The sequence below is a fragment of the Meles meles genome, chromosome 1 (genome assembly GCF_922984935.1).
Source record: "Meles meles chromosome 1, mMelMel3.1 paternal haplotype, whole genome shotgun sequence".
In the NCBI taxonomy this organism is placed as follows: Eukaryota; Metazoa; Chordata; class Mammalia; order Carnivora; family Mustelidae; genus Meles; species Meles meles.
Genome location: NC_060066.1, coordinates 948,562 through 971,418, shown reverse-complemented (window position 1 = coordinate 971,418; position 22,857 = coordinate 948,562). Strand labels below are relative to the sequence as shown.

The 22,857-nt window shown below is 67.4% G+C and overlaps 2 protein-coding genes across 4 annotated transcripts in view; one reads left to right on the top strand and one right to left on the bottom strand.

Annotated features, from left to right (window-relative positions):
- Positions 1–979: 979 nt before the first annotated feature.
- FAM83H (family with sequence similarity 83 member H) lies at positions 980–10,145 on the bottom strand. Of its 3 annotated transcripts, none has more exons than XM_046013389.1 (5): positions 10,012–10,145; positions 6,497–6,958; positions 5,652–5,816; positions 5,452–5,576; positions 980–5,227 (listed from the first exon to the last, which is right to left on the bottom strand). In XM_046013389.1, the coding sequence occupies exons 2-5, from the start codon at positions 6,941–6,943 to the stop codon at positions 2,458–2,460; spliced, it is 3,507 nt and encodes a 1,168-aa protein (XP_045869345.1). In that variant the 5' UTR covers positions 6,944–6,958; positions 10,012–10,145; the 3' UTR covers positions 980–2,457. The 3 variants fall into 3 exon arrangements, with proteins under 3 accessions (XP_045869345.1, XP_045869337.1, XP_045869350.1); XM_046013381.1 differs by lacking the exon at positions 10,012–10,145 and adding an exon at positions 7,327–8,434; XM_046013394.1 differs by lacking the exon at positions 10,012–10,145 and adding an exon at positions 7,602–8,434.
- Positions 8,491–22,857, top strand: part of IQANK1 (IQ motif and ankyrin repeat containing 1) — a 20,880-nt gene continuing 6,513 nt past the window's right edge. The window contains exons 1-4 of the mRNA XM_046018503.1: positions 8,491–8,670; positions 9,543–9,884; positions 10,430–10,495; positions 11,791–11,879. Coding sequence (XP_045874459.1) covers positions 8,491–8,670; positions 9,543–9,884; positions 10,430–10,495; positions 11,791–11,879 — 677 coding nt within the window. The remainder of the gene's footprint in view (positions 8,671–9,542; positions 9,885–10,429; positions 10,496–11,790; positions 11,880–22,857) is intronic.

Genomic DNA, 22,857 nt, shown 5'->3' with positions numbered 1-22,857 from the left:
CTCAGTGCGAACCGTCACGTGACAGCATTTGCGACTCTGAGCCAGAGTAAAAGCGGAAGAGAGGATAGGGCAGTGCCCCAGGGGGCAGCCCCTGACTGTGACCATTGTGCGCTTGGCCACCAACAGTGACTGGCAGCTGGTCTGTCCTGGTAGGGGGTGGGTCCAGGAGGGTGGGAGCTGAAGAGATCCGAGGGGCCCCCGGGTCTCCTGGTCCCAGGCGAGCCTTGCACCACACCGGACCTCGGGCGGGCGCTGGAACACAGGCCATTTCCCAGCTGCCGGCTGGAGCTCACGGTCTACAGGACGTGGCCTGGGCTGCCAGGAGCAGGAGCTCCGCGCACCTGTGAAAGCTGCCAGCTGCTGCTGGAGGCGCCGGTGGGAAGGGCGGCGAGAGCTGGGCGGAGGGCGGGCCCAGACCAGGTGGCCACGAGAGAGATGGGGAAAGCGGGCGAGGACTTGGGAGGGAGCCCAAAGAGGAAGTGAAAGTAGATGGCCCAGTCCTGGCCTGGAGGTGAGCCAGTCGGAAGACCGGTGGCTGGTGGGGGGTGAAGAGGGAGAGAGCCGGAGGCATCGCCCCAGAGGATGGATGAGGGGGAGGGAAGGAACCCCACAGCCCGGAGAGGAGCTGGTGGGGCCCCAGGGAGCCCAGCCCTGCGACCGGGGCGGGGGGCAGAGTGGCTGAGGGATCTGGAGACCTGGGCACTGGGGGGGGCTTGGTGACCAGGAGCGCCCAGCGGGCTGTGCCTATACGGAGGGCCAGCAGAACTGGAAGTGGGAGTAGCGGACTAAAGCAGTTTGCCTGTGCAGGGGAGCAAGTCCTGCGAGGGCGCGGAGATGGAGTCTCCCGGGTCAGATGTGGCCACAGGTGTCGGCAGAACAGGTGTGCGGGGGCGGTGTGCCCCGCAGCGGTGGGGCCATCCGGAAGGAAATGCGAGCTCCCAAGACTAACGTTTGCCCTGTTAACTGGGGGGTACCTATATTTAGGCATGTGCTGTGTTTTATTGTTGACACCAAGATGTGCAGAATCACATTTGACACGTGGTATTCAGCACGGCGTGGAGGACGCAGACAGGGGCTGCGCCGAGACATGCGAAAGCAAGCGGGTCAGCGAGTGCCTCTAGGCCGAGGGACACTGGAGAGCATCTGGCTCCTTGGTGACCTCCTCCACCTGACCCAAAGTGTCCCCCAGCCCCCGCCGCCCTTCTCCCGGGGCCTGGAGTCAGAACTGCCACCTCGGATCAGCGGCCTCCTTCCTTATATCCTTTCCCAGGCCGAGTGACTGCCATTTCTTATTCTTAAAAAAAAAAAAAAAAATCGCAGAAATACTAATTTCGAATGCCAGCACTTACAGTGGGGCGCTTCCTAAGCGTTTGGTGTCAAAATGTGTTATTCCAAATCAAAGTCACTGTCCAGAGGTGAAAGAGATACAGGAACGGAAAGTGGGGAAACTTCCATTTTGCAGGTTGGCAACAAAGAAGGAAGGATCCAGAACAGGGCACGTGAAGCGGTCCTGCACCACCGCACGGACCCCTGCCCTCATCCGTTCAAGTACAAGCCTCCATCCGGACCCCGCTTTCGGGTGTTACAAACGGCGACCCTCTCAGCACTTGCCGGGGGCTGGGGTGCTGGCTGGAGCCCCGCAGGAAGAGCCACGAGGTCGGCCTCAGTTCTGGCAGGACAGTCTCTCAGGAGTCCCCTGGGCCCCATCCTCCCCCATCCTCCCCCCCCCCCCCCCCCCCCCGTCAGCAACCCCTGGGACCGTGTTTCCTGAGACGGACCCCCTTTGGGTCTGGGTCTATCCCACTCCCATCACAAGCTGCCCGAACCAGCTTTGCCCCCCCCCGCCCCCCCCCCCCCCCCCCGTGAATGACCACTGAGAAGGATACCAGGAGGCAGAGGGGGAGGCGGGAGAAGGAATGCAAGCGGAGCAGGAAGCAAGCCTGGAGCTGCTGGGGCGCAGGGGGAGACGCCCGCCAGGGAGAGAGGGAGGCTGGGCTGCCGGCGCGCAGGAAAGCGGCAGCAGCGGCAAAGCAGCCAGGCAGGGAGGCAGTGAGCACGGGGGAGTCCTGAGACACGGAAGCCCTGAGATGTGAGGCCCCCAAAGATGGGGAACTGAGGCACAAAAAGATGGGCCCCCCGAAAAGGTGGGACCTAAGGCACAAAAAGATCGGGCCCTGAGCTGAGTGCAGGTCGAGAGGGGCCCTGAAGCCCAGAGACGGTGGTCGGGGATGCTAGGAGGGGGGCGGCTGGGGCACAGCGGCAGAGGTGGAGCTGGGGGAGTAAGGCACGGCGTGGGGGAGGGGCCAGGCCAGGGCAGGGCAGCAGCTGGGCGAGCTCCAGGTGCGGCCGCGCTCCGCCGCCGCCGCTTCCACCCTGCATCCTTGGGAGAGCCAGGCGCCTTGCCTGGTGGGGGGCAGTGAGGCGGGCGCCTGGTCGGGGACTGGGGGACCAGGAGGCTCACTTCTTTTTGAAAGTACCCAGGATCCTGGGCATGAACTTGCCCACCTTGCTGTCCCTGGTGTCGTCCTCCGCTGTGCCCTCCCCCGCCCCTGGGGCTCCGGCCTCGTCCTTTTTGCAGAAGACCTCAAAGCGGCTGTAGACGCGCTTCTCCTTGCGCATGCTCTCCATGCGGCGCAGCAGCCGGTCGCGCTCCTCCGCGCTGGCCGGCAGGGTACGGCTCAGCCTACCTTGGGTCCCCAGGCTGTCCGAGCGGAAGATGGCAGAGCATTTGTCCTTGTCGGACATGTCCGGAGCCAGGCCGCCAGAAGCTGGGGAGCGGCCCAGTTCAGGACTGCTGTGAGCCAGGCCCGGGGCCGCCGCGGGGACCCCGCGGTGTTTCTGGCCGTGGGCGCTGATCTGCTCCAGAATGGCTTTTGTGTCATCCCGCAGGTTGCTGCTGTACAAGGCGTTGGCCGTGGCAGAGGCCGTGCGCGCCCGCGGGCCCCGCTCGTCTCCGGTAGCCGCCTCCGTGCTATCCGCCCTGCCCAGCGACGGCCGCCGGGGGCTCTCGGGCTGCCCGTTCTCCTGCGGCGCTGGGAAGCCGCCCTCTTCCTCCGTGCGCCGCTCACCCCTGGGGCTCAGCAGCTGGCGGAGACGCAGGGAGCCCTTGCGCAGAACTTCCATGGGGCCCCCAGCCGTCTCCTCCGCGGTCCCAGTCTTCGGAGACTCCTCGGAGAAGGTAAGGGTCAGGCTGCCCCTGCGCTCGGGCACAGGGGGAACGGGGCTGGCCCTGCGCTCCGGTACAGAGGGGATGGGGCTGCCCCTGCGCTCCGGTACAGGGGGGACCGGGCTACCCCTGCGCTCGGGATAGGCCGAGGTGGGGCTCCCTTTTGGCTCAGGGTAAGCAGAGGTGGGGCTCCCTCTTGGCTCAGGGTGAGGTGCCTGGCGTGGCCCATGCCCCTCCAGCGGGGGGCTGACCCGCCCTTGTGGGGAGGCGGAGCGGCCCTGGGAGGAGAGAAAGCGAGAGGGCAGCCGGTCGGCGCCGCTCCGGCCCAGCGTGTCGAGCAGCTGGGCGGCAGTAAGCGTGGCAGCTCCCGGCTGCCTCTCCGCCTCCTGGTGCAGTCGCTGTGCGAAGGAGTCGCGCAGGTCCAGCAGGCAGCTCTCGAGGCTGCGGCGCTCGCCTCCCGCCCCACCCGGCACCACCGCCTCCTCCCGCCATGCCTGGGACACAACAGCCTTGCTGTGGCTGGCGACGGTCACTGGGGCCCCCGCCCCTCCGGCATCACGCGCCGGGCCCTTGTATTTCTCCAGGAGCTCCGCCACCTTGGTGGACGTGGCGGAGCGCACGGCCTCGCCACCGGGGCCCAGCATCTCGCTGACCGCCTGCTCCTTGTGCAGCAGCTGCGCCTTCTCAGTGGTGGCCGCCGCGGCCCCACCGGTGCCCTCGGCCTGCGAAGCGCTGAAGATCAGGGAGGAGCGCAGGCGCGAGCTGCGCTGGATCAGCGGGTTCAAGCGGGAGCGGAAGGAGTCCTGCTTGGCCAGACCTGCCTCCTCCAGGCCCTCGCGCTCTGGGCTGTCGCCAGCGCCACCGCCAGAGCAGGGCACCAGGCCCTTGGCGGGGAAGGGTGCACGGGAGGCTGAAGGGAGCAGGTCCCCGGGGGCCACTCGGCCCCCGGACACCAGAACGTCGTCATCAAAGGCCTCAGCCTCCATGGGTGCCGGCAGGCCCTCTTCGCCCGCGTCCTCGCCATGGCAACCGCTCAGGTAGGACGCCAGGCGCCAGTGCCGCAGCCCCGCCCGCCCCTCGGGCCCGCCCCTGCGCTCGGGCTCTGCGTCGGGCGCGGCATCCGGGCCCAGCCTCGCCACCGCCTGGCACGGGAAACGCTGGCCCAGGTTGGGGCGTGGGGCCCCGCTGGGTTCCAGGCCGCGGGGCCCGGGCCCCGAGGCGGGGTCCGAGCCGTGGCGCACCTCGCGTGACGCGCTGGACGGCACGTAGTCCAGCCGCTGGTGTCCGTCGGGGCCGAGCTCGGGGAAGCGTGGCCCGGACCCTAGCGCGAAGTCTTCGTGCTCGGCGAAGCCCGGGCGGCCAGCGCGCAGCTTCTCGAACAGGCCCTGCGGGCGCGCCGGCGCCAGCTGCGGGTCCCACTGGGAGTGCTGCTGGTAGAGCTGGTCACGGTGGAAGTGACTGGTCTGGAAGCGGAAGTCGTCCCCGTGGCTGAGGAACGTCTGCCGGGACACCTGCCGCGCGGCCGCGAAGTTCTCCACCGCGCCCGCGCCGTCGGCGGCCGCGTAGCTGTGCCGCTTGAAGCTGTCCATCTCCAGGTGCCGGGCCTGGAAGAAGCCCCGCGGGCCCGCGAGCTCGCCCCCGAGTCCGGCCTCCGCGTCCAGCCGCCGCGACAGCGGCCGTAGCCCCGCGTGCGGCTCCAGGGCTGCCCCGGGCATCCGCGCCAGCTCCTCCCGGCGGAAGGCCGACAAGAAGTGGCGGTCGGGGTCGAGGAAGGACGGGAAACCCAGGCCCTCTTCCCGAGGCGGTGGGAACAGGAGATGTGCTCGCCTGGGGAAGGAGAAGGGGGTCGGCGCCCCGGGCACCTGGCCGCCCATAAGGGGCCCGGCTCCCGCGTACGGAGCCAGCGCGTAAGCGTCCATGCGGGCCAGCGCCCCGGCCGAGGGCACCAGAGGCTCGGACTGTGCGAACAGGATGCGGAACTCCTCATCGAAGCTGGAGACCAGCTCGCCCTGGAACACGTGCGCCAGGCTTCGGTGGATCTTCTCGAAGGACCACATGAAGCTGCGGGTGGGGCGGGGTCGAGATCAGAGTCAAGGAGAGGGGCGGGGCCAGCGTCAGCGGGGGCGGGGCCGAGCTGGGGTGGGGGAGGGGCGCGGAAGGCCGCCTGAGGTTGTGGTGTCCCGTCTGCAAGGACCCGGGGGGCGCCGTGTCGGGGCTACTGGACCGGGGCGCGGGCAGAGGCGGCCCTCAGGTGGGGAGGTGTCGGGGTTGCGGGCTGGGCGCACCTGTAGCTCCCACTCATCACCACGGCACAGTCCACCAGCAGGAACTTCTCCTTCACGTGGCCCTTGAAGGACTTCCCAGTGCGGCAGTAGTAGGTGGGCCCGGCCACAGTGCGCACGCGCAGGAACTGGGTGGGGAGACGCATTAGGCGTCTGCGGAGGCGCCTTCCACCTCCCTACACCCCCCGCCCCGGGTCACTCACGTCCACGTGGTGCAGGTTGACGCGGCACTTGTCGGCCATGTCTAGGAAGTGCTGCGCGTTCATCTCGTCCAGGAGGATGTAGACGGGGACGCGGCGCGCCGCCGCCTCCAGCACTTCGCCCAGCAGGTCCACGTCTGTGAACATGTCCATCACCACGGCCACAACCTGCGGGGGGCGGGTCAGGGACAGAGGACAGACCCCTCTGCTGTCCCCACCATTCTCTCGCCATTCCCGCCTGCCTGGTCGGGCGTCGGGATCACCCAGACACCGCAGATCGCCCTCGGCCCCTCCCGGGGACAGCGGGGCCCTGCCAGGTAAGGGGAGTCAGGAGAACGCCTACCAGAGGGGGTGTGGGGCTGCCGGCAGCCAGGTGGCCCATGATGGAGCCCTTGGCAACCAGAGCCTCCCTCCTCTCGGGGAAGGGACAAGGCAAATGAAGCCGCACAACCCGCCCCACAAGGCACCACCCAGGCCCTAGCTCTCTGGCCCTGCGAGACTGCGCTCCAGGGTGCACAGGGCGGTCTGGGGACTCTGGCTTCCAGACCAGCTGCCTTCAGCTTCCATGTCTGGTTCCTGTTTGGTGGGGCCAAGCCTGGGTCCAAGGTTCGACTAGAGAGAATTCTCTGAACCCTAAGTCCGGACCAGGAAGGAGGCCCAGCCATCCCAGAGCCCTTGAGTTTCTGGGCACTGGCCAGTGTGGAATAACCAAACACGTGCCCAGAAAGAAGGCTGCAGGGGCGTGGTCAGCCTGCGGGGTGGGGCTTGCCCCCCCCCACTCCTACTCAGGCTTGCAGTCCAGCTCAGGCAGCCCCCCCCCCATGACCACCCAGCCCCCGAAGGCACACCTGCTGGGCAGAACGAATCATCCTTCGTGCCTCATCCTTGATGCTGGGGCTGTCTGGTGGAGGTGGCTGCACCAGTGTGGTGACTTCGGTGCCCTGGAAGCCCAAGGTCAGGGGCCAGCCCAGGTCGAGCTCAGGCACTGCCTGGTCTGAGTTCATGGGCCAGTAGGTACCCGAGGAGCCATCCATGTCCACGTTGGGGGGGCCGCCTTCAGGGGGCTCGCGGGCAACATGCTGGGGGGGCCGCAGGTGGCGGCTCACGTGCTCCAGCTCCTCCGGGCACAGGAAGGCGGGTGCCCCCTCGGCCGCCAGGAAGCGACTGTAGGCCTCAGGCCCCCCCTCGGCCAGGGCATCCAGCGCCAGGCGGTAGTATTCCTTGTAGTGAGGCGGCAGGTACCCAGGAGCCAGCGGGTTGTCCCCCTGCGAGGAGCTCTGGGAGCGACGGGCCATGTCGGGGCCAGGGGCCTGGGGAAGGGGCAGGGAGTCACATTACTGGGGCAGTGGAACGGGGCCGCTCCCCCTGACCCTGCCGTGTGTGGACACACATTGTAGCAAGGGCTGTCCGTGACCTTGAGTGGGCTGTGGGATGCAGGCCACAGGTGGAGGCCTTCTGGGCACCCAGGGGCCCCAGGATGTCCCCTAGCTGGGGGGAGGCCAGCGGGGGGCCCAGGTACAGTGCCCTGGCCCTGTCTCATGTTACTCTGAGCGGGGACCCCTCCCCTCACCGGAACCGCGGGAGTGCCTGCACCCTGGTTTCCAGGCAGGGGTTCTGGCCGCACAAAGCCCCCACTCAGGGTTCCCGGATGGCCCGTGACCCTGGTACTTCTCTGTACCTCCATTACGAAAAAGAACATCCCGGTACGTTCCAGTTGTTGGTATAAAGAAAATACAATCCAGGCCGAATTCTTTATTGTATTTGCTTTTTCCTTCTCGTTGGGGCATGAACGCATTCTCATAGGCCCCGAACTATGGTGTGTGCTGATGAGCCAGGTGGCCCGCGCCTGGGAGTCTGTGTCCACGGTACAGGGGGGCGAGTGGGGCCACAGGGACGGTCGGCGCGCCCCGCTGGCACGTTACCCCACTGTAAAATGCAGCTATCAGGACTGACCTGCCACCGTGCCTGGCCCAACCTGAGCGCAGCTTACAAAACCTGTCACCACTTCTGTCCCGGGACCCAGCATTCGGTCTGCAGTCCTCTCACACCCGCACCTGTCCTGTGGGGTCACACACTCCGAGCCCCACAACCTATTCGGACACTTCACGGCCCTCCAAACTGACCCCTGCCCTTTGTCCCTGTCCACCAGGACCACTCCCTTCTCTGTGGCCCATCCCTCGCCGTTCCCAGCCACCCTGCCACCTTAGATAGAACACCCGGAGCCACGCCCCCGGCGGAGCCACGCCCCCGGCAGATCCCGGCCACAGCCTCCTCTCACCGCACAAGCCAGCATGGCTCAGGCCAGCGCTGTGTGCCGGGGGTGGTCTTCCATCTCTGGTCAGGCCCTGCTGCCCGCCGCCCCCCTCCCCGGGCTCCAGATGAAGCCTGAGCCCTTGGCTGTGGCCATCAGGCTCATCCCGGGCTCCCCTTTTGCCTCTCCCCTTGTCCCCACTTCATGAGGACACCTAAACCCTACCCGGTCCGCTCCAGTCCACCTGCCTCCAGAGGGCCTGCAAGGGGGCCTAGGCTGAGAGAAGTGGCCATGAGTTCTGGAAGGCCACCTGGCGGGGCCTCTTCTGAACTCCCAAGGGTCATCAACCTCCAATCCCTGAACCCCCGGTAAAGGTCCTCCTCCTACCCTGGAAGGAGAGCCCTGGGCCCAGCCCCCCAACCCCAGCCACTGCTTGGGGCCAGGACTGAGCAGGATTCAGATCCCGCCTGGCTCCCGGGTTCCCGGATGCCCGTCCTGCCAGAGTGCAGCGTGCCCCGGTCCGCAGGAGCAGCTGGGTGCTCAGAGGCAGCTGGGAACTGGATGGAGTCGGGGTCAAGACTGTTGTGCACGATGACCCGAGGCACCTTCCCCGTCCACTCTCCCCGGGGACTGACAGGCCAACTGGACGTGCAGCGGGGGTGGGACCTGCTACCTGGGCCCGGGTCTGCCGTCCCTCATCGCTCCGCGCAGCTACAGGACGGATGCCCGCACTGGTCTCGGGCGCGGACTGCACCAGGGTACCAGGTGCAGGTCTGCCTGTAGCGGGGCCTCCCACAGGACCCGACAGAGGGTGGGGGGGCAGAAGACTCTGGAATTCCGTGGGGTCTGTATTGGACCAGGCAGGACCTGGGGCACGACCGTGCTCCCTGCATTTGAGAGAGAGCCCTTCCCAAGCTGGGGGAACACAGAAGGAATCCTGTGCTCCACACCCCACTGGGAAGGGGAGTCAACAGAAACCGTCCAGGCTGGCAGCCATGGGGGGGAGGGCAGTGCCAAGGCTCCCAGGAACGACCGTAGCAGGCAGGACTCATCAGGAAAGGAGTGCCCTCCTGCGTGCTCACGCCAGGGGCCCCTGCATGGCCTCACACAGCAACAGCCCTGAGCCCACTGCCCTTCTTCCTTCCACCGTGCACACCCTTGAACTGTGCAGCGGCCCCTCTCCAGCCCGACAGCGCCCCAACAGCGCGCCTCCTCACACATCTGCCTAGGAAGGGCTGCCGCACGGGAGAGAGGGAGGGACACCCATCCCACCCCGCCGATGACTCAGCAGGAATCAGCTCCTTTGCTGCTGACCTCTGACCCCGGCACAAGGCGGACAATTTCTCCAGGGCCCCTAACTAGGGCCTTCCCACCTGGATAGGAGGTGGGTTTTCTCGGGGACTGGAAGGAGCACGGGGCGCCGGGAGCGAGCGCTAGGTACGGGCGGGAGCGCGGCTCCCCGCAGAGGGTTCCCCGCAGCAGTGCGCGCAAGCCTGTGTCTGGGGGTGCGATCCGGCCCGCTCGGACGCGCCGACTGAAGCCGAGCCGTGGTCTTCGGGCTGGGCCCCGCAGGGCCAAAAGGGCTCACTGAGCGCAAGGAGCCGGCGCCTGCCGGGGCCCAGTGTCCCATCCGCTCGCCCCAGTTCCGGGACGTGGGCGCGAGGGAACCGGGGCCTTCCGCTCTCCCGGCACTTCACGCGGGACACCAGACTGCGCGTCGGCCTCCCGGCCACCCCCGGTCCGAGGAGCCTCCTCCCCGGGCTCCAGCTAGGCCGCGAGGGCGGGAGCCAGGAAGGACGGGCCCGGGCGGGCTGGCCTCGAGGCTCGGGGCCCCTTCCCACTCGGCTCGTGCCGGGCCGGCGTCGTGCGAGGGCGCTCGCGTCCACGCCGGCACACGCGGCCCCGGCGACCTGCCCCCGGCCCGGCGCTCGGCCGCGCGGCCCCGACCCAAGCGCAGGGCGTCGGGGTGGGGGAGCGCCGCCCCGGTGAGGCCGCGCGGAGGGGCGCCAAGCGCGCCGTCCCCGCCCCACCCGCGGGGGCCCGTCCGCGGCCTCCCCTCACCCCCCCCCGGCGCGCCCCGCCCCGCTCGAGCCCGGGGAGGGGGGGCCCTACCTGGCCAGGTGCGCGGGGGTCTCGGGACAAGGGCAGCAGGAGCCGACCGCCGCCCAGCGGCCTCGCGGTCCGGTCGGTCCGGCAGCCACTCCCCGTCGCGGCCCGCCCGCCGCGCGGCCTGATTCACGCGCCCGCCCCCGCCCCGCCCGCCGCTCCCGCCGCCGGCCTGCCCGGGCAGCACCTGGGGGCGGGGCGGCCCCACCCGCGACGCGCCCGCATTCCGCCGCCGCCGCCCGCGCCCCGCCGCCCCGGCCCCGCCGCCCCGCGGCCCCCGCCGCGCCGCGGCCCCCGCCGCGCCCCGCCGCCCCCCGCCGCCCCCGGCGCCCATCCGCCCGCCGGAGCTCGAGGTCCCTATGCCTGACCCCTGACCCTCGCCCCGGAAGTCGAGGTGACTCGGAAGTTCCGGCTCCGTCGCTAGGAAACCGCCGGCCAGACGGAGGGGGCGGGGCTTCTCGCCGGAGCGCGGGGGCGGCAGGTGAGGCAGGTGAGGCAGGTGAGGCCGCGGGGGCGGCGCCGGGCCGGGGGCGGCCCCGGGCCTGGGGACCCCGCGAGCACCGGGCACCCCCAACCCGACGCCCTCACGGAGGACCCCCGCCCCCCGCACGCGGTACTCACCGGTCCCTGGGACCCCGCTGGCACACGGAGACACCGCGCGCCCAGAGGACCCTGCACCTACCGGGGCTGCCCGGCCCACGTACCTGGGACACGCCAGGGACCCTGCGCACTTGCGAGACCCTCCATGCACAGCACCGTGCGCGCACACAGGAGACCCCGCATGCACGCGGGAAGCGCTCACCCCGCAGCCCCACACCCCAGCAGGGAAGTCCACGTTCATGGGTCCCCCGGCAGCACCATGGCGATGCACAGCACCGCACGCGCAGACTGAGTCCTTCTCTCAGCAGCTTCCCTGCTAGCATTACTCCACGTGGACGGCGGGCCCATGAGCACACACTGCTCCCCAAAAGTCCTTAGTCCCCAAACACTTCCCATCCTTGCTCAGAACCCCAGTTCCCCATCAGACCCCACTTAGGGCCTGCCCTGTGGTCAGTCATGTGTCCAAGCCAAGTGCCCTGCCCAAGGCTTCTCCCTCCCCAATCCATGCCCGAATCCTGTTCCTGCCAGTCTCTGGTCACCTTCCTCCATATGATCCTGTCTTCTCGGTTGCTAGGGTTGCTCTCAGTTTCATTCATTCCTTCCCCAAACACTCCGAGACACCCCACCAAGGCGGTGGGCACGCAGGCACAGGGTCACACCGGTTCCATACCTGTGCGGTGGGGGAGGCTCAACCCAACTTGTGTCAAGGGAGTTGTCCCAAGGGAAACGAACTTTGGGGTCAGCCGCCTGGGCTAGGGAGGAAGGCACTGCTTCCAGGCCCTGACAACGCGTGTCAAGGCTGGAACAAGACAGGGTTGGGGGCCCAGAAGAGTCGGTGTCCCGAGTGGGCTGCGGGCAGCGGGGAGGCGTGAGCACTCGCGAGGGCGGGCTGGCGCGCGCATTAGGAGGAAGCCCCCAGCCTGGGGCTTCTGTCAGGGACCGGGACCGAAGGACGGATGGACCAGAGAGTGGAGGCGGGTGAGCAAGGGCAAGGGGCGTGAGCTGGGCCAGAGGCATCCCCGGGGAGCTGCTGGCACCCTCCGGCCACAAAGCAGGACCGAGCTGGTGGGCCCGGAAGCCGCAGGAAGCTGGGGTAAGGGGCTCTGGGGGGCGCGGCTTGAGGCTCTTTGTGCACACAGGCCTCTCTAAGCACACACTCCTTGACCTTTCCTCCCTCCCCCACAGGAAGATGAGCAGCAAGAAAGGGGGGCCCAAAGCTGCACCAGGGAAGCGGCAGACGTCCCCCCCTGCGGCGGAGCCGAGAGCCGTGGCTGGTAAGCGAGTCTGAGCTCTGGAGCACCGCCACTGCCCACTGACTCAGGACACCCTTGCTGCGGCCCCCGGGGATGCTCTGAGAAGACCCTTCCCTTGGACAGTGGCTTTCAGGGGATCTCTGAGTTGGGCTTGGGCACGGCCAACCGAGGACTCAGAGCTCAGAAGTCCTTTCCAGGCCCTGACCGTGAGACTTGTACCCCTGGGCAGGGATCAGGGGCAGTGCTCGGAGGAGCACAGCGTTAGAGCCTGTGGAGATGGGACACAGGCCCCGGTGCACTGGGCACAGGTTCTGAGACAGAGCTCACTTAGAAGGCATGTGAGGGATTCTCAGGCTAAGTGTGGTCCACTCTGACCCTCTGTCCCGCCGGGACCGTCCCCTTGCTTTTCCCTGCCTGTAGCTGCTCTCTTAGGTCAGCCTCTGCACAGCTGGCCCCGGAGTGAATGGCGACGGCTTGCCGTTGGTTCCGTCCCGCTGTGGGTCAGGAAGGGACCTCTCATTCCTCCCCCCTCCCCCATGGTCCTTCCATTCCCTGAGTCGCATCTCTTCTCTGTCCTGGCACTCATGAGTTCTCTGTGACGCCGTCAGCATCTTCCTGCTGCAGTTCTGGGCCCTTCCGGCACCCAGGCCTGCACCGGGGTCTGTTGGCTAAGGGACCACCCACCCTGTGCCCCAGATGCAGCCCCTCTGCTTGAGTTGGGGCTGACCCAAGTCCCTGGAGCATAGAGGGCTCGTAGAGCACGCGCTCTGCTGGGTGGCCGTGACCTTCCACGCCAAGCTGGGTTTAGACCCTAATTTCCCAAAATAGCCCCAGCGGCGTCTGCGGAAGCAGCCTTTCTGGAATGAGGATGATGGGCTCAGGGCCGCACGCTTCTGCTGTGATCTCAAGCCCTGGGGACACAGCCTGCAGCAAACAGTGGAGGCGGGCGGGCAGCCGGGCAGGAAGCCCTGCTGGGGTGAGGAGCGGGTGGGCATGGCCCCCGCCGCTGCCACCTGCCCACCGTTCACCTAGGTCCTGCTGCACCCTCTCCCCTTGCGCCCCGCACACTGCCACTGACTGCTCCGGCAGCTCCGTGCGCGGGTCCACCTGACCAGGAGGCCTGGGTCCTCTGTAGGAACACCTCTGCCTCAGTGTCCCCGAACGAGTGTCCTCTCTGGGCGCTCTCTCCCTGCGCAGCCCTGAGCCACCCCGTGCAGACTAGCTGCCACGTGGTCCTTGGAGCGTTCTGTGTGGTGGCCACCCGCCTCGCACGCCTGACTCTGGCCCCCAGCCGGCCCGGCCGCAGCAGGGATCCGTGCGATGCTCGCATGGCTCCCGCGCCCCCGTAGGTGTCCCAGGCCTCCCCGCCCCCTTACCTGGCCTTGGGTCTGCAGCACCTCAAGGCCCTCGCTGCGGAGCTGCTCCAGCGCCAGGGCCAGCTCCAGCCCCTCCACGCGCACCCAGGCCTGCTGCTCCTCCAGCTGCTCCCGCCACAGCTGCTCCTCCTGCCACAGCTGCTCCCGCCACAGCTGCTCCTCCTGCCACAGCTGCTCCCGCCACAGCGGCTCCTCCTGCCACAGCTGCTCCCGCCACAGGGGCTCCTCCTGCCACAGCTGCACATGCCGTCGCCGGTCCTCCAGCAGCAGCTGCTCCTGGGCCAGGCACAGCTGGACCTCGTGGAGCCTCAGCAGCTCGGGACCCAGGCCCGGCAGGGCCCCCGCCCCACAGTCTTCCATGTCCGCAGTGGGCGCCGCCACCAGCTCCGACCCCGGCACAGTGGCCTGCAGTGGCCCCTGAGCTGCTCGGGGCCGCTCTGGCTCGGCCACCCTGGGGCGTCCCCGAGCAGGCTGCGTGTTGCGGGTCACGTGCTCCGCGGGGGCCACCCCCACCTCGTCCCGAGGGCCCCCTGTGGCGGGGTGCGGGGGCTGGGCCTTAGGGCCCTGCTGACCCAAGGCCTGCTGTGCCTTGCCCGCCCTCCTGCCTCGGGGTTTCCGAGCCCGACTTCGTTTCCCCGACATGGCCCCGATCCGGCGCCTTTCACCAGCTTGACTGCCTCCTGGGGGCCCGGGCTCATCGCTGGCCAGCCGCGATCAGGCGGGTGCAGGGGGCATCCCCGGGAGGCCGCGGCAGGCCCTCTGCTCCTGCCCTGCCCCTGGGCCGGTGCCTGTGGCTGGCAGCTCCGGGCCCTGCGCTGCCTGTGGGCCTCCTGGGCCCCACTCGCTGGGCTGGGCCACGCCGGGGAGTTTATAGGGACTCGGCGGCGTGGCGGCTCAGCCGGGTGCGAGGGCTGACTAACGCGCTGACACAGGGCGCAGGACTTTACAGGCCACAGGCCTCGTTGGCCAGACTGGGAGGGAGACTGAGAAACTCTGGGCAACCAGGTCCCCGGCTGTGCCGAGTGACGAGTCTGGTCCTGCCCTGGGCCGCCCAGCGCCTCCTCCCGGCCCCCGCCCCGCCCCTGGTCCATGGCTGCATCCCAGTCACACTGACCATCCAGGGGAGACCCTCACCGGCCATGGGCGACCCCAGCCCAACTAGCCTGTGAGCCCCCCAGCCAGCGGGCTCCTTTGAGCTCCATGGGGGCCAAGATCGCCTGGAGGCCTCCTGCCGGCGGCTGGGTGGAGGAGGCTCAGGCCCGGTGGCTGCTGTGGACTGAGATGAGGTAGCAGGGCGCCGTCCAGCCTGCCCTAGCGTGGGACAGGTGCTCGCGATGCCTCCTGGCTCCCTGGCCCAAGGAACACAGGCCTTGGGGGGGAGGACCTTTGGTGGGGGGCGTCGCACAGGGCCAGCGGGAGCGCCGGAGTACGGGGCTTCCTGTGGGGAGGAGGCCCCAGACAGCCTCCTCCCCTGCGTTTCCCCAGCCCGGGGCTGCTGACTCACACCCACGCCCAGGGCCTGGCCGGCCCGCTCTGCCACACAGGCCTGACTGGTTTGCCTGGCACAGCCCTGCCGGGAGCACGTCCTCCCACTCAGCCCTCGCCCCCGCTGCTCCAGGGGGAGGTAGACGGCAGGCCACCGGCTGGGGTGCGCGGGGAGACGCACACGGACGAGGGCACCAGACGCGTTGGGGTGGGGGTGGGGCAGCGCGCGCCCGGGGAACTGGGCCGCACCTGAGTTCTCCGAGCCCCGTCCTGCCTGCTGGGCTCACCGGCGCCCCCCCGCGGCACCCCAGGGGCGACACCGGCTTGCGTGGAGGACACGCCCCGGGTGGGCGCGCTCTCAGCCAAGAAGCACCTGTTCTCCAGGAAGCGCATAAACACCTCCGGGGGGAGATGGGAAGGGGTGGGCCCGGCCTCCACCGCACTGAGCGCCCCTCCCCCAGGGACGCCGGGAGGGACACGGCAGCCGCCGACCCTGAGCGCCCGGAGGCCCTCGCAGGTGAGAGCCTGCGCACCCTGCGTCCGCTCTCGGGCCGGCCGGGATGGCGGGAAGGGGCTGCCGCAGGCCGGGACACGCGTGGTGTGCGTGCATGAGTGTGTGCGTGTGTGCACGGGTGCTCGCGGAGCCGCGTGGTGCTTCCTGGAGCGGGAGGAGCGAACCAGCCCTCTCTCCCTCTCTCCCACTGCGGTGCTGTGTTTGCCCGGTGCCCGCCTTCGGGCGTGGCCTGCCTGGGAGTCCCTGTCCCTCAGAGCCTTTCACCCGCTGTTGGGGCGGGGCGGGGGGGAGGGGGGGACACGCCCTCCTCCCGCTGGGTCCATGCGGCGTCCTGGGGACTGGACGGGGGACACCGCCTTAGTGTCCCACTCTGCCTCTCTCGCTCTTGGGCACCTGGGTGCCCTTTTAAAAGATGTTTTTATTTGGGCAGAGGAGGAGAGGGGAGGGAGAGAAAGGGGGAGAGTGGGGAGTCCCAGGTTGGCCTGGATCTCTCAGTCCTGAGATCATGACCTGAGCTGAAGTCCAGAGTCTACCGCTTGACCAACCGTGCCCTCAGGCGCCCCCAGTCCATGTTCTCAGGGAGGCCATCCTCCACCTGGTCTCTGGACACTGACCTCCAAGCCGCGTCTTTACCAGACCATCGTCCTGTGCCCGGAGCCCGTACTCCCACTGCAGCCCCAAGCCGGGCCTCACCACCTCCAAGTGCAAACCCCTCATCCCATTGCTCTCTGCTGTCCGGTCTCCCAAGACTGCACCCTGGTGACCCTGTGCCCAAGGCCTCGTGCCCACAGAGAGGTCCTTGTGTTCTCTGTTTCCCTCCCAGCCTCCTAACCCCCATTAGGCTCCTGGCCTGTCCCCCACAGACTGGCTGGTCTCGACCCTCATCCAAGCGTGGTCTTATGTGGGTGGTGCTGCCCTTGCCCCAGGGTGAACCCGCAGCACCGTACGCACACACCGGGGGCGGGACGAGGAGCCTGACCCGGTCCCGAGGACAGGGCTGGATCACAGAAGGTTTGTAAAGTCCTAGTCACTGGTTTTAAAGAAGTTCTGTGTGCGCGGTGCATTAATCGTGGTTCTGGATTAGGCACGGTGGGCTGCTCTTCTGCTCTTTAGGCAGAAATGGAATGTGCTGGAAGGAGGTTTGGGCTGGGAAAGAGGCAGAAGAGGGCGGGAGTGGAGGATACGGGCCAGACGCCAGAGGAGTCCGAGCAGCATGTCCTATCTGTCTCCTCTGTCCCTAGAAGCCAGGGCGGACTCGACCCTGTACTCTGCAGGTCTGCCAAGAACCCTCTCCTCCCGTGGCCCTGGCTGGCTCTCAGTCCCAGGAGAAGCCGTCCATGCTCACGACACGCTCGCTGTGTTGGGGAGAAGGAGACAGATGTTTGTCCCCAGGCGCCTGTTTCAGTTTCTCTAGTGGGCAGGGGGCTCCCACTAATCCCTCAGAACCTGCCCAGGTGAGGGTCCTGAGCCTCCGGCCGCGCCGCCCCTCTTCCCTAAGGCCAGCTGTTCTGGGCCTTGGAGTAAGCTAGGTAGGCCCACTGCCCTGCCTCTCTCTGCTGCAGGGTGGGGGCTCTGACTGGGCATTTGGGGTTGGCAGGTGCGGGAGTAAACCGCCGAACTAGTAGGAAAGTCCCGCAGGAACCCATGTCGGCGCAGATGGTGTCCGCTCAGCTGCCGCATCCAGGCCGCGGGTGAGGATGCGCCGCCCTCGCCCCCACCGCCGTGGCCACGTGGCTCGTGAGCTCTGGGAACAAGTCTGTGTCCATTTGCTAACCCGCCGGGTCTGCATCGCATGGGTAAAGCGTTCTCACAATCCAACTTTATTCCAAGAAGTCCCTTCTGAGGGCGTCTCCTCCCCGGTGTCCTTGCCACCGCGCACGTTTCCGATCGCCTGTCCGGATCCTCAGCCAGAGCACCGGAGGCGGCCGCAGGGAGGTCATCGGGCCGGATGGTGTCCGATGGGCCTTGACAGCAGGGCTCGTGCTGTGGGGCCCGGGTGCCCAGTGTCCCTGCCGCCTCGGCCACTCTGTGCGCTGGCCGTCACAGCAGCTCTGGGTGGCCGAGGAGAGAGGCCGGCATCCACGGGACACTTGTGATGTCTGCCTGGGTGTCCGGTGGCTCTTCTGCGGTGGCCCCTCCCGGGCCGGCACAGTGAGAGGCAGAGCCGGCCCCGCCTCGTCACCCACTCCCCACCCCCGCTCAGCCTGCTGGGCCCCCCCCCCCCGCATGCGCCTTGTCCCCATTGTTCACTTCCGGCTCCCGAAGACCAAGCCTTTCCCTGTTGTCCCGGGCCCCCTTCCCACCTGCAGGGAGCCGAGGACCGGGTGCCCCCAGAGGTCGCGGCCCCGCGGCCCACAGGGTCCCCGACGGAGGAGCTGTACTGTGGCGGCGGTCCGGGTCGGGCTGCCTGTGTGGCGCCACGGGGACCCTGCAGTCGGGGCTCGCCTCCAGCTGTCCTCCCGGGAAGGCGGCGGCTGTGGGCTGAGCAGCGGCTCGGATGCCAGGGGAGGGAGGAGAGTGAGGTGCGGCTGCCCGCGTCGCGGAGGGCCTCATGCCTTCTGGCTCATGCGCCGCGTTCCCGCCGTGTCCGCCCGGTGCCAGGGGTCCCCGCAGAGAGGACCGCAGGTCCTGCCCGCTTTCTTGGGAGCAGGGGCTCTCCTGCCCCCGGGGAACCCCCGGCCTCCACCAGGCTCTCCTCCACCCCGAGACCAGCGTCCCGCCGTGGGAGGCACAGCCGCACCTCTGCTGGGGAAGGGGGTCTCGCCGGCGGCTCTGCGGGGCCCCCTTCTCCCTCCAGACGCCTGCAGCTGCTGGGCCCCATGGATGCCTCAGCCACAGCCTCCCAGCCCTGCTGGGACCGTTAGCTGCTGGGCCTCCCAGGACCCGGGGCCGGCGGTGTCCCCAGCCTCGAGACGCTGCTCTGAAGTCCTGGCGGGCCACCGGGCCGCTGTCCTGATGCAAGGAGGGACCAGGCACAACCGCTTGTTTTTTACCGTCCGGGCAAGTCCCAGGTTTGCGCGCCACGAGAGCATCCCCAACGGGTGGTTTTGTGTCCGTCTGTCGGGAAGTCGGGGGTCGGCGCGCTGCCAGGATGGTCTTGGTTCCCGTGTTGGTCCCCACGGCCTCTGTAACCGCCACGTGCCGCTCAGTCAGTGGGACACACTGCAGGCTCGTGTCTTGCTGTCCCGGGAGCGAGAAGACCGACACGGGCCGCAGTGGCTTATGGGGGCCACCGTGGGAACTGTGACCCTTTCTTGGGCTCTCGAGGGAGATCCGTGTCCTTGTCCTTCACCTTCTGGAGGTGCTCGTGTCCTGGCTCATGGCCTCTCGCCGCCTTCCAGGTCAGCGGTGTTGTGTGTGTCTGACCTCTGTCCCGGTCACAGCCCGTGGGCTCTTCCCTCTCTCCCACGTTCAGGGACCCTTGTGATTCCGTGGGCTCCGTCGCGTAGCCTGCTCCCCCCTGCACACGACACAGCTCGTGCCCAGGCTCCAGGGAACACGACGTGGACATCTTTGGGGGAGACCCTTGTTCTGCCTCGTGTGGCCCCATGAGCCATAGTCTCTCGGGAACACGGAGCGTGGCGGCGGTCCTGAGGGAGACGGTGAACGTGGAGCTGTCCTGGCCGACCGGGGTGCGGGGGCCCGGATCCTCCCGGTGAGGGATGTTGAGAGGAAGGCATCTGCCAGACCCGTCGTCCCGCACCGGAGTGCCAGAGGCTGGGTTGTGCTGCTCCTGCGCCGTCCCTCTGACTGGTTCTGCCACTGTCCAAGCTCAGTGTTGTCCGCCGTCTGCCGTTACTCATTTGTCTTCTGCGAAGGCTAGACCGGCGGGTTCAACGAGGCCTGATGGGAACCTCTGCGCCTGCGGTCCTCAAACCTGTCCGCTTCTGTTTTTTTTTCAGTTAAGGCTTTATTTGTTGTTGTTTTTTTTTAAGATTTTATTTATTAACACAAAGAGAGGGAGACGTAGATTCCCCGCAGAGCAGGGGCTCAACCCCAGGACCCCGGGCCACGACCCGAGCCGAAGGCAGACGCTTCACTGACTGAGCCCCCCCCCCCGCCAGGCGCCCCAGGGCTTTATTTTTCAGCTCAGTTTTGGGTTCCTTTCAGCTGGGGGGAAGGTACAGTGATTTCCCGTGCAGCCTCCCCGGCTGCCGCCGTCCCCGCCAGAGCAGTGCGGAGCCACCGCCGATGAGCCACGCGGGCTCGTCCTGCTCTCCCGCCAGCCGGAGTGGCCGTCCCCGCTGCCCCGCGCCCTCGCCAGCATCTGGTGTCGTGGCTGCTCCGGATTTCGGCCCTTCCAGCAGGTGTGTTGTGGGATCTCGCTTCCCCGATGCATCTCCCTGACGACGTGACGTGGAGCATCTTTTCTTTGCTCGTTCGCCATCTGTACGTCTTCGCTGGCGCGTCGGTGAGCTCTCCGGCCCGCTTCCCAACGGTACCGCTCGTCTCCTCGCTGTGGGACTCCGTGGTGGGTCCGGGCAGCCCGTCTTCTCCGGACGCGCCCGTTGCAGACATTTCCTCCCGCCTGCGACTGGCTGGTCTTCTCGCTCTCCGACCGCGGCTGTCGCAGAGCGAAAGCCCAGACCGTCCGCTCTTTCTTTCGTGGATGAGGCTTTGCCGTTGTATCTAAGGATCGTCGCGTGCCCGAGGTCGCCCAGGGTCTCTCCGCGCTCTTCTAGGAGCTGCCTAGTCTTCCGTCGAACATTTGGGTCTGTGGTCTGTTGTCTAAGAGCATTTATTTACTTGAGAGAGAGCGAGTGTGAGTACAAGTGGGGAGAGGGACAGAGGGGAGACTGTTCACGCCGATGCCCTGCTGAACACAGAGCGCAGCACAGGGCTGGATCCCACGACCCCACGCCGGTGACCTGAGCTGAAACCAAGACTCAGACACGTAACTGACGGAGCCATCCAGATGCCCCTGTGATCCATTTTTTAAAAAATACTTCATTTTTAGGTTCTGTCTATAGTTCGAACCCACAACCCCAAGATCAAGAACTGCACAGTCCACGGACTGGCCCACTAGGCGCCCCTGGTCTGTGACCCATTTTGAGTTCATTTCCGGATGGGGTGTGACGTGTGTGTCTAGATTCATGCTTTTTGTTTGGCGGGGATGGCGGACGGCGGCTCCTTCAGAGACCCGCGGGCTGTGCTGTGCGGGTCCTTCGGGCGGGGCTGTCGCCGCTGGTCTTGGCAGTTCCTCTGGGAAAGTGCCGCTCCATCTTGCTCCCTGTCCTGGTGGGCGTGGGGGTTCCCTGGGCTCCCCCTTGGCTCTCCTGCCGTAATGACCCCATTGGTTAAGGACCCAACACGAGCATTCTGCGGGGCGGGGCGCACCTGTCTCAGCTGCCCGGATGGCCCCACGGACCCGTGCCCGGTGGTGGTGGACTCGAGCCAGGCGCCTGCTCTGATCGGCCTCCAGTCTGTACACGGGGCCTCTGGTGCTGTCACAGATCCACACGGTCCGTCCGCTTACGTTCTGTGCCCGGGGCCTCTCTGAGTCCGCGCACTCCCCTTGCCCACCCCGGGCACGGTTCATCCTGGTCAGTGGCCGCCGGCTCCTCCGAGTCAGACGGGGAGAGTACCCAGTGTCAGGGGAGGACTGCGGCGTCGCTGGGCCCTCCTTCGGGGGCAGCTGGCTTCCCCCCGATCTGAGAGCTGAGAGTCTTTGACCTTGGCACTTGCCTGGGAGCAGAGAGGGACTCTGACGGCTGCTGTCGGACGTCTGATGGGCCGGGCCTGGGGTCTCCCTGGGTTTACGAATCTAGCGGCCCCTACAGATGGCCCATCCGCCTGGCTCCAGGCCAGAATGTCCCGACCACCAGTCCAGCTTGCGGCTCCGCACGACCGCAGACACCGTCTTGAGCCGCTGAACATCGCCGAATCTGGCCGTCTCCCCCTCCAAGAGTGAGCTCTGCGTTCGCTCACAAGTGTCTTTCTTCTTGTTCTGGCGCAGGGATTCCCTTCTGGGCCTTTGCAAGGACCCTAGTCAGTGGAGGGTTTACAGACTAACATTAACCATTTCCTGGGGGAAAAAAAAAGCTTTTTGGAAGCAGCTACTTCTTCCTGGAGCCGACTTGCACTTCCCTCTCGGTTTGTCCTGACTCGGGACTCGGATTCCCGGCCTGGGTGCCAGGAGGGGTGACGGGGGCCCCTGCTTCGGGTGAGGCTATGACAAGGTTCAGAAAGACTACCCTCGTCCTGGCGCAGAGCCCGCTGCGTGGCCGTGGCCGGCGTGGCTGGAGAACCAGCGGCAGGAAAGAGGAAATCCATTCTCCCTCGTCCTGCCTTGGCATCCCCTCATGTGTCGGCGGAACTCGACAGGAGCCGGTGGGCCGAGGACCCGCCATCCAGAGCCCGGCAGAGGAGGACCTGCTCAGGCCCTTGGCACGTGCCCTTCACGCAAACGGGAACTTCCACTTGCAAACGCCTCTGCCTAACGAGACGTGTCTTCTGTAGGGAGGACGACGTCCTCCGTCCTCCCGTCGGTGCGCCACTGGCTGCTTGCCCCCAACCCCGAGGCGCCCATGTCCCACTCGGAACCTGGGTTTTCTGAAACTTAAATACCAAACGGTAGAGTTTACCAGTATCAACAAGTCTTATATAAAAAATGAGAGAATCAGGGGGCCTGAGTGGCGCAGTCAGCTCAGTGTCCAGCTCGGTTTCAGCTCAGGCCGTGGTCTCGGGGGGTTGGATCGCGCTCCGTGGTCTCTGTGCTCCGCAGGGCATCGGCTGGGGACTCTCTCCCCCTCCCCCGGCCCCTCCCTCCCGCGCCCTCTCTCTGTCTCCTTCTAAAATAAGTCAATTCTGTAAGAAAACGTCAGAGACCAGAATAGAGTAGGAGATACCAGTTCATCTCTGCAAATACACGGGACAGTTACGGAGGAAGCTTCGCGCCTGTCACGACGCTTGTTCCCCGGACCCGTCGTGGCCGGAGCTGCTGCTCAGACCTTCCCCTCCCGCCCCTTCCGTGTGCCCTTTGCCCGCAGCTGGGGCATCCGCGGGGCTGGGGTCTCTGCCGGCAGGGTGTGACCCCTTGTGGGCTCTCGCCCCCCAGGGTCCAGACACAGTCCTCCGGGTGCCCGTGAGGACCAGGCAGCCAGCCCGCACTGGGGCAGAGCGGGCCACCCCGGGAAGAAATGTGCTTGGCGTCCTTGTTGGTCAGGTCTGGGCTCGGGCAGCAGCCGCCATCCGCGGGTCCAGCCGTCCTTCCGTCGCCAGAGGAAGCCTTCGCTGGGAGCCGGCCCGCGCCCTGGCAGACCCCAGAGCCCTGCGGAGGAGGGCAGCTTCCGCGGGCGGGTCGCCGGGGTGATGGCGACAGGAGCCCTTCCCGCTTCTGCCTCCTGGTCACCGGCCGGTGCTCGCCGGCTGCGGCGGGAGCAGCCCGTGTTGGTGGTCAGTGGCTGCCGCGTGCATCCCGCGTCGGGGGCTCCGGTCCTCTCAGTCCTGTGAGCCGCACATCCAGGCACAGCCCACGGGGGTCTCTCTCGGGCTGCGGTCTTGTCCCGGGGTCCAACCCGGGAAGGGTTTGCTGCTTTGTGGGCCGTGGAGTGAGAACCTTGCTTCCTCCTGGTGGCTGGTCCCACCACGTGGGCCCCTCCCGAGGGTGTCTGACGGCGTGTGA

Bases quoted from the DNA above. Each gene is read 5' to 3' on its own strand.
- FAM83H (XM_046013381.1), bottom strand. From the start codon at position 7,449: ATGAGAATGCGTTCATGCCCCAACGAGAAGGAAAAAGCAAATACAATA. The intron at 6,959-7,326 runs GTACAGAGAAGT...CCCCTTCCCCAG, and splicing joins TGTTCTTTTTCGTAATGGAG to GCCCCTGGCCCCGACATGGC. The intron at 5,228-5,451 runs GTGCGCCCAGCC...CCCCACCCGCAG, and splicing joins GTGATGAGTGGGAGCTACAG to CTTCATGTGGTCCTTCGAGA.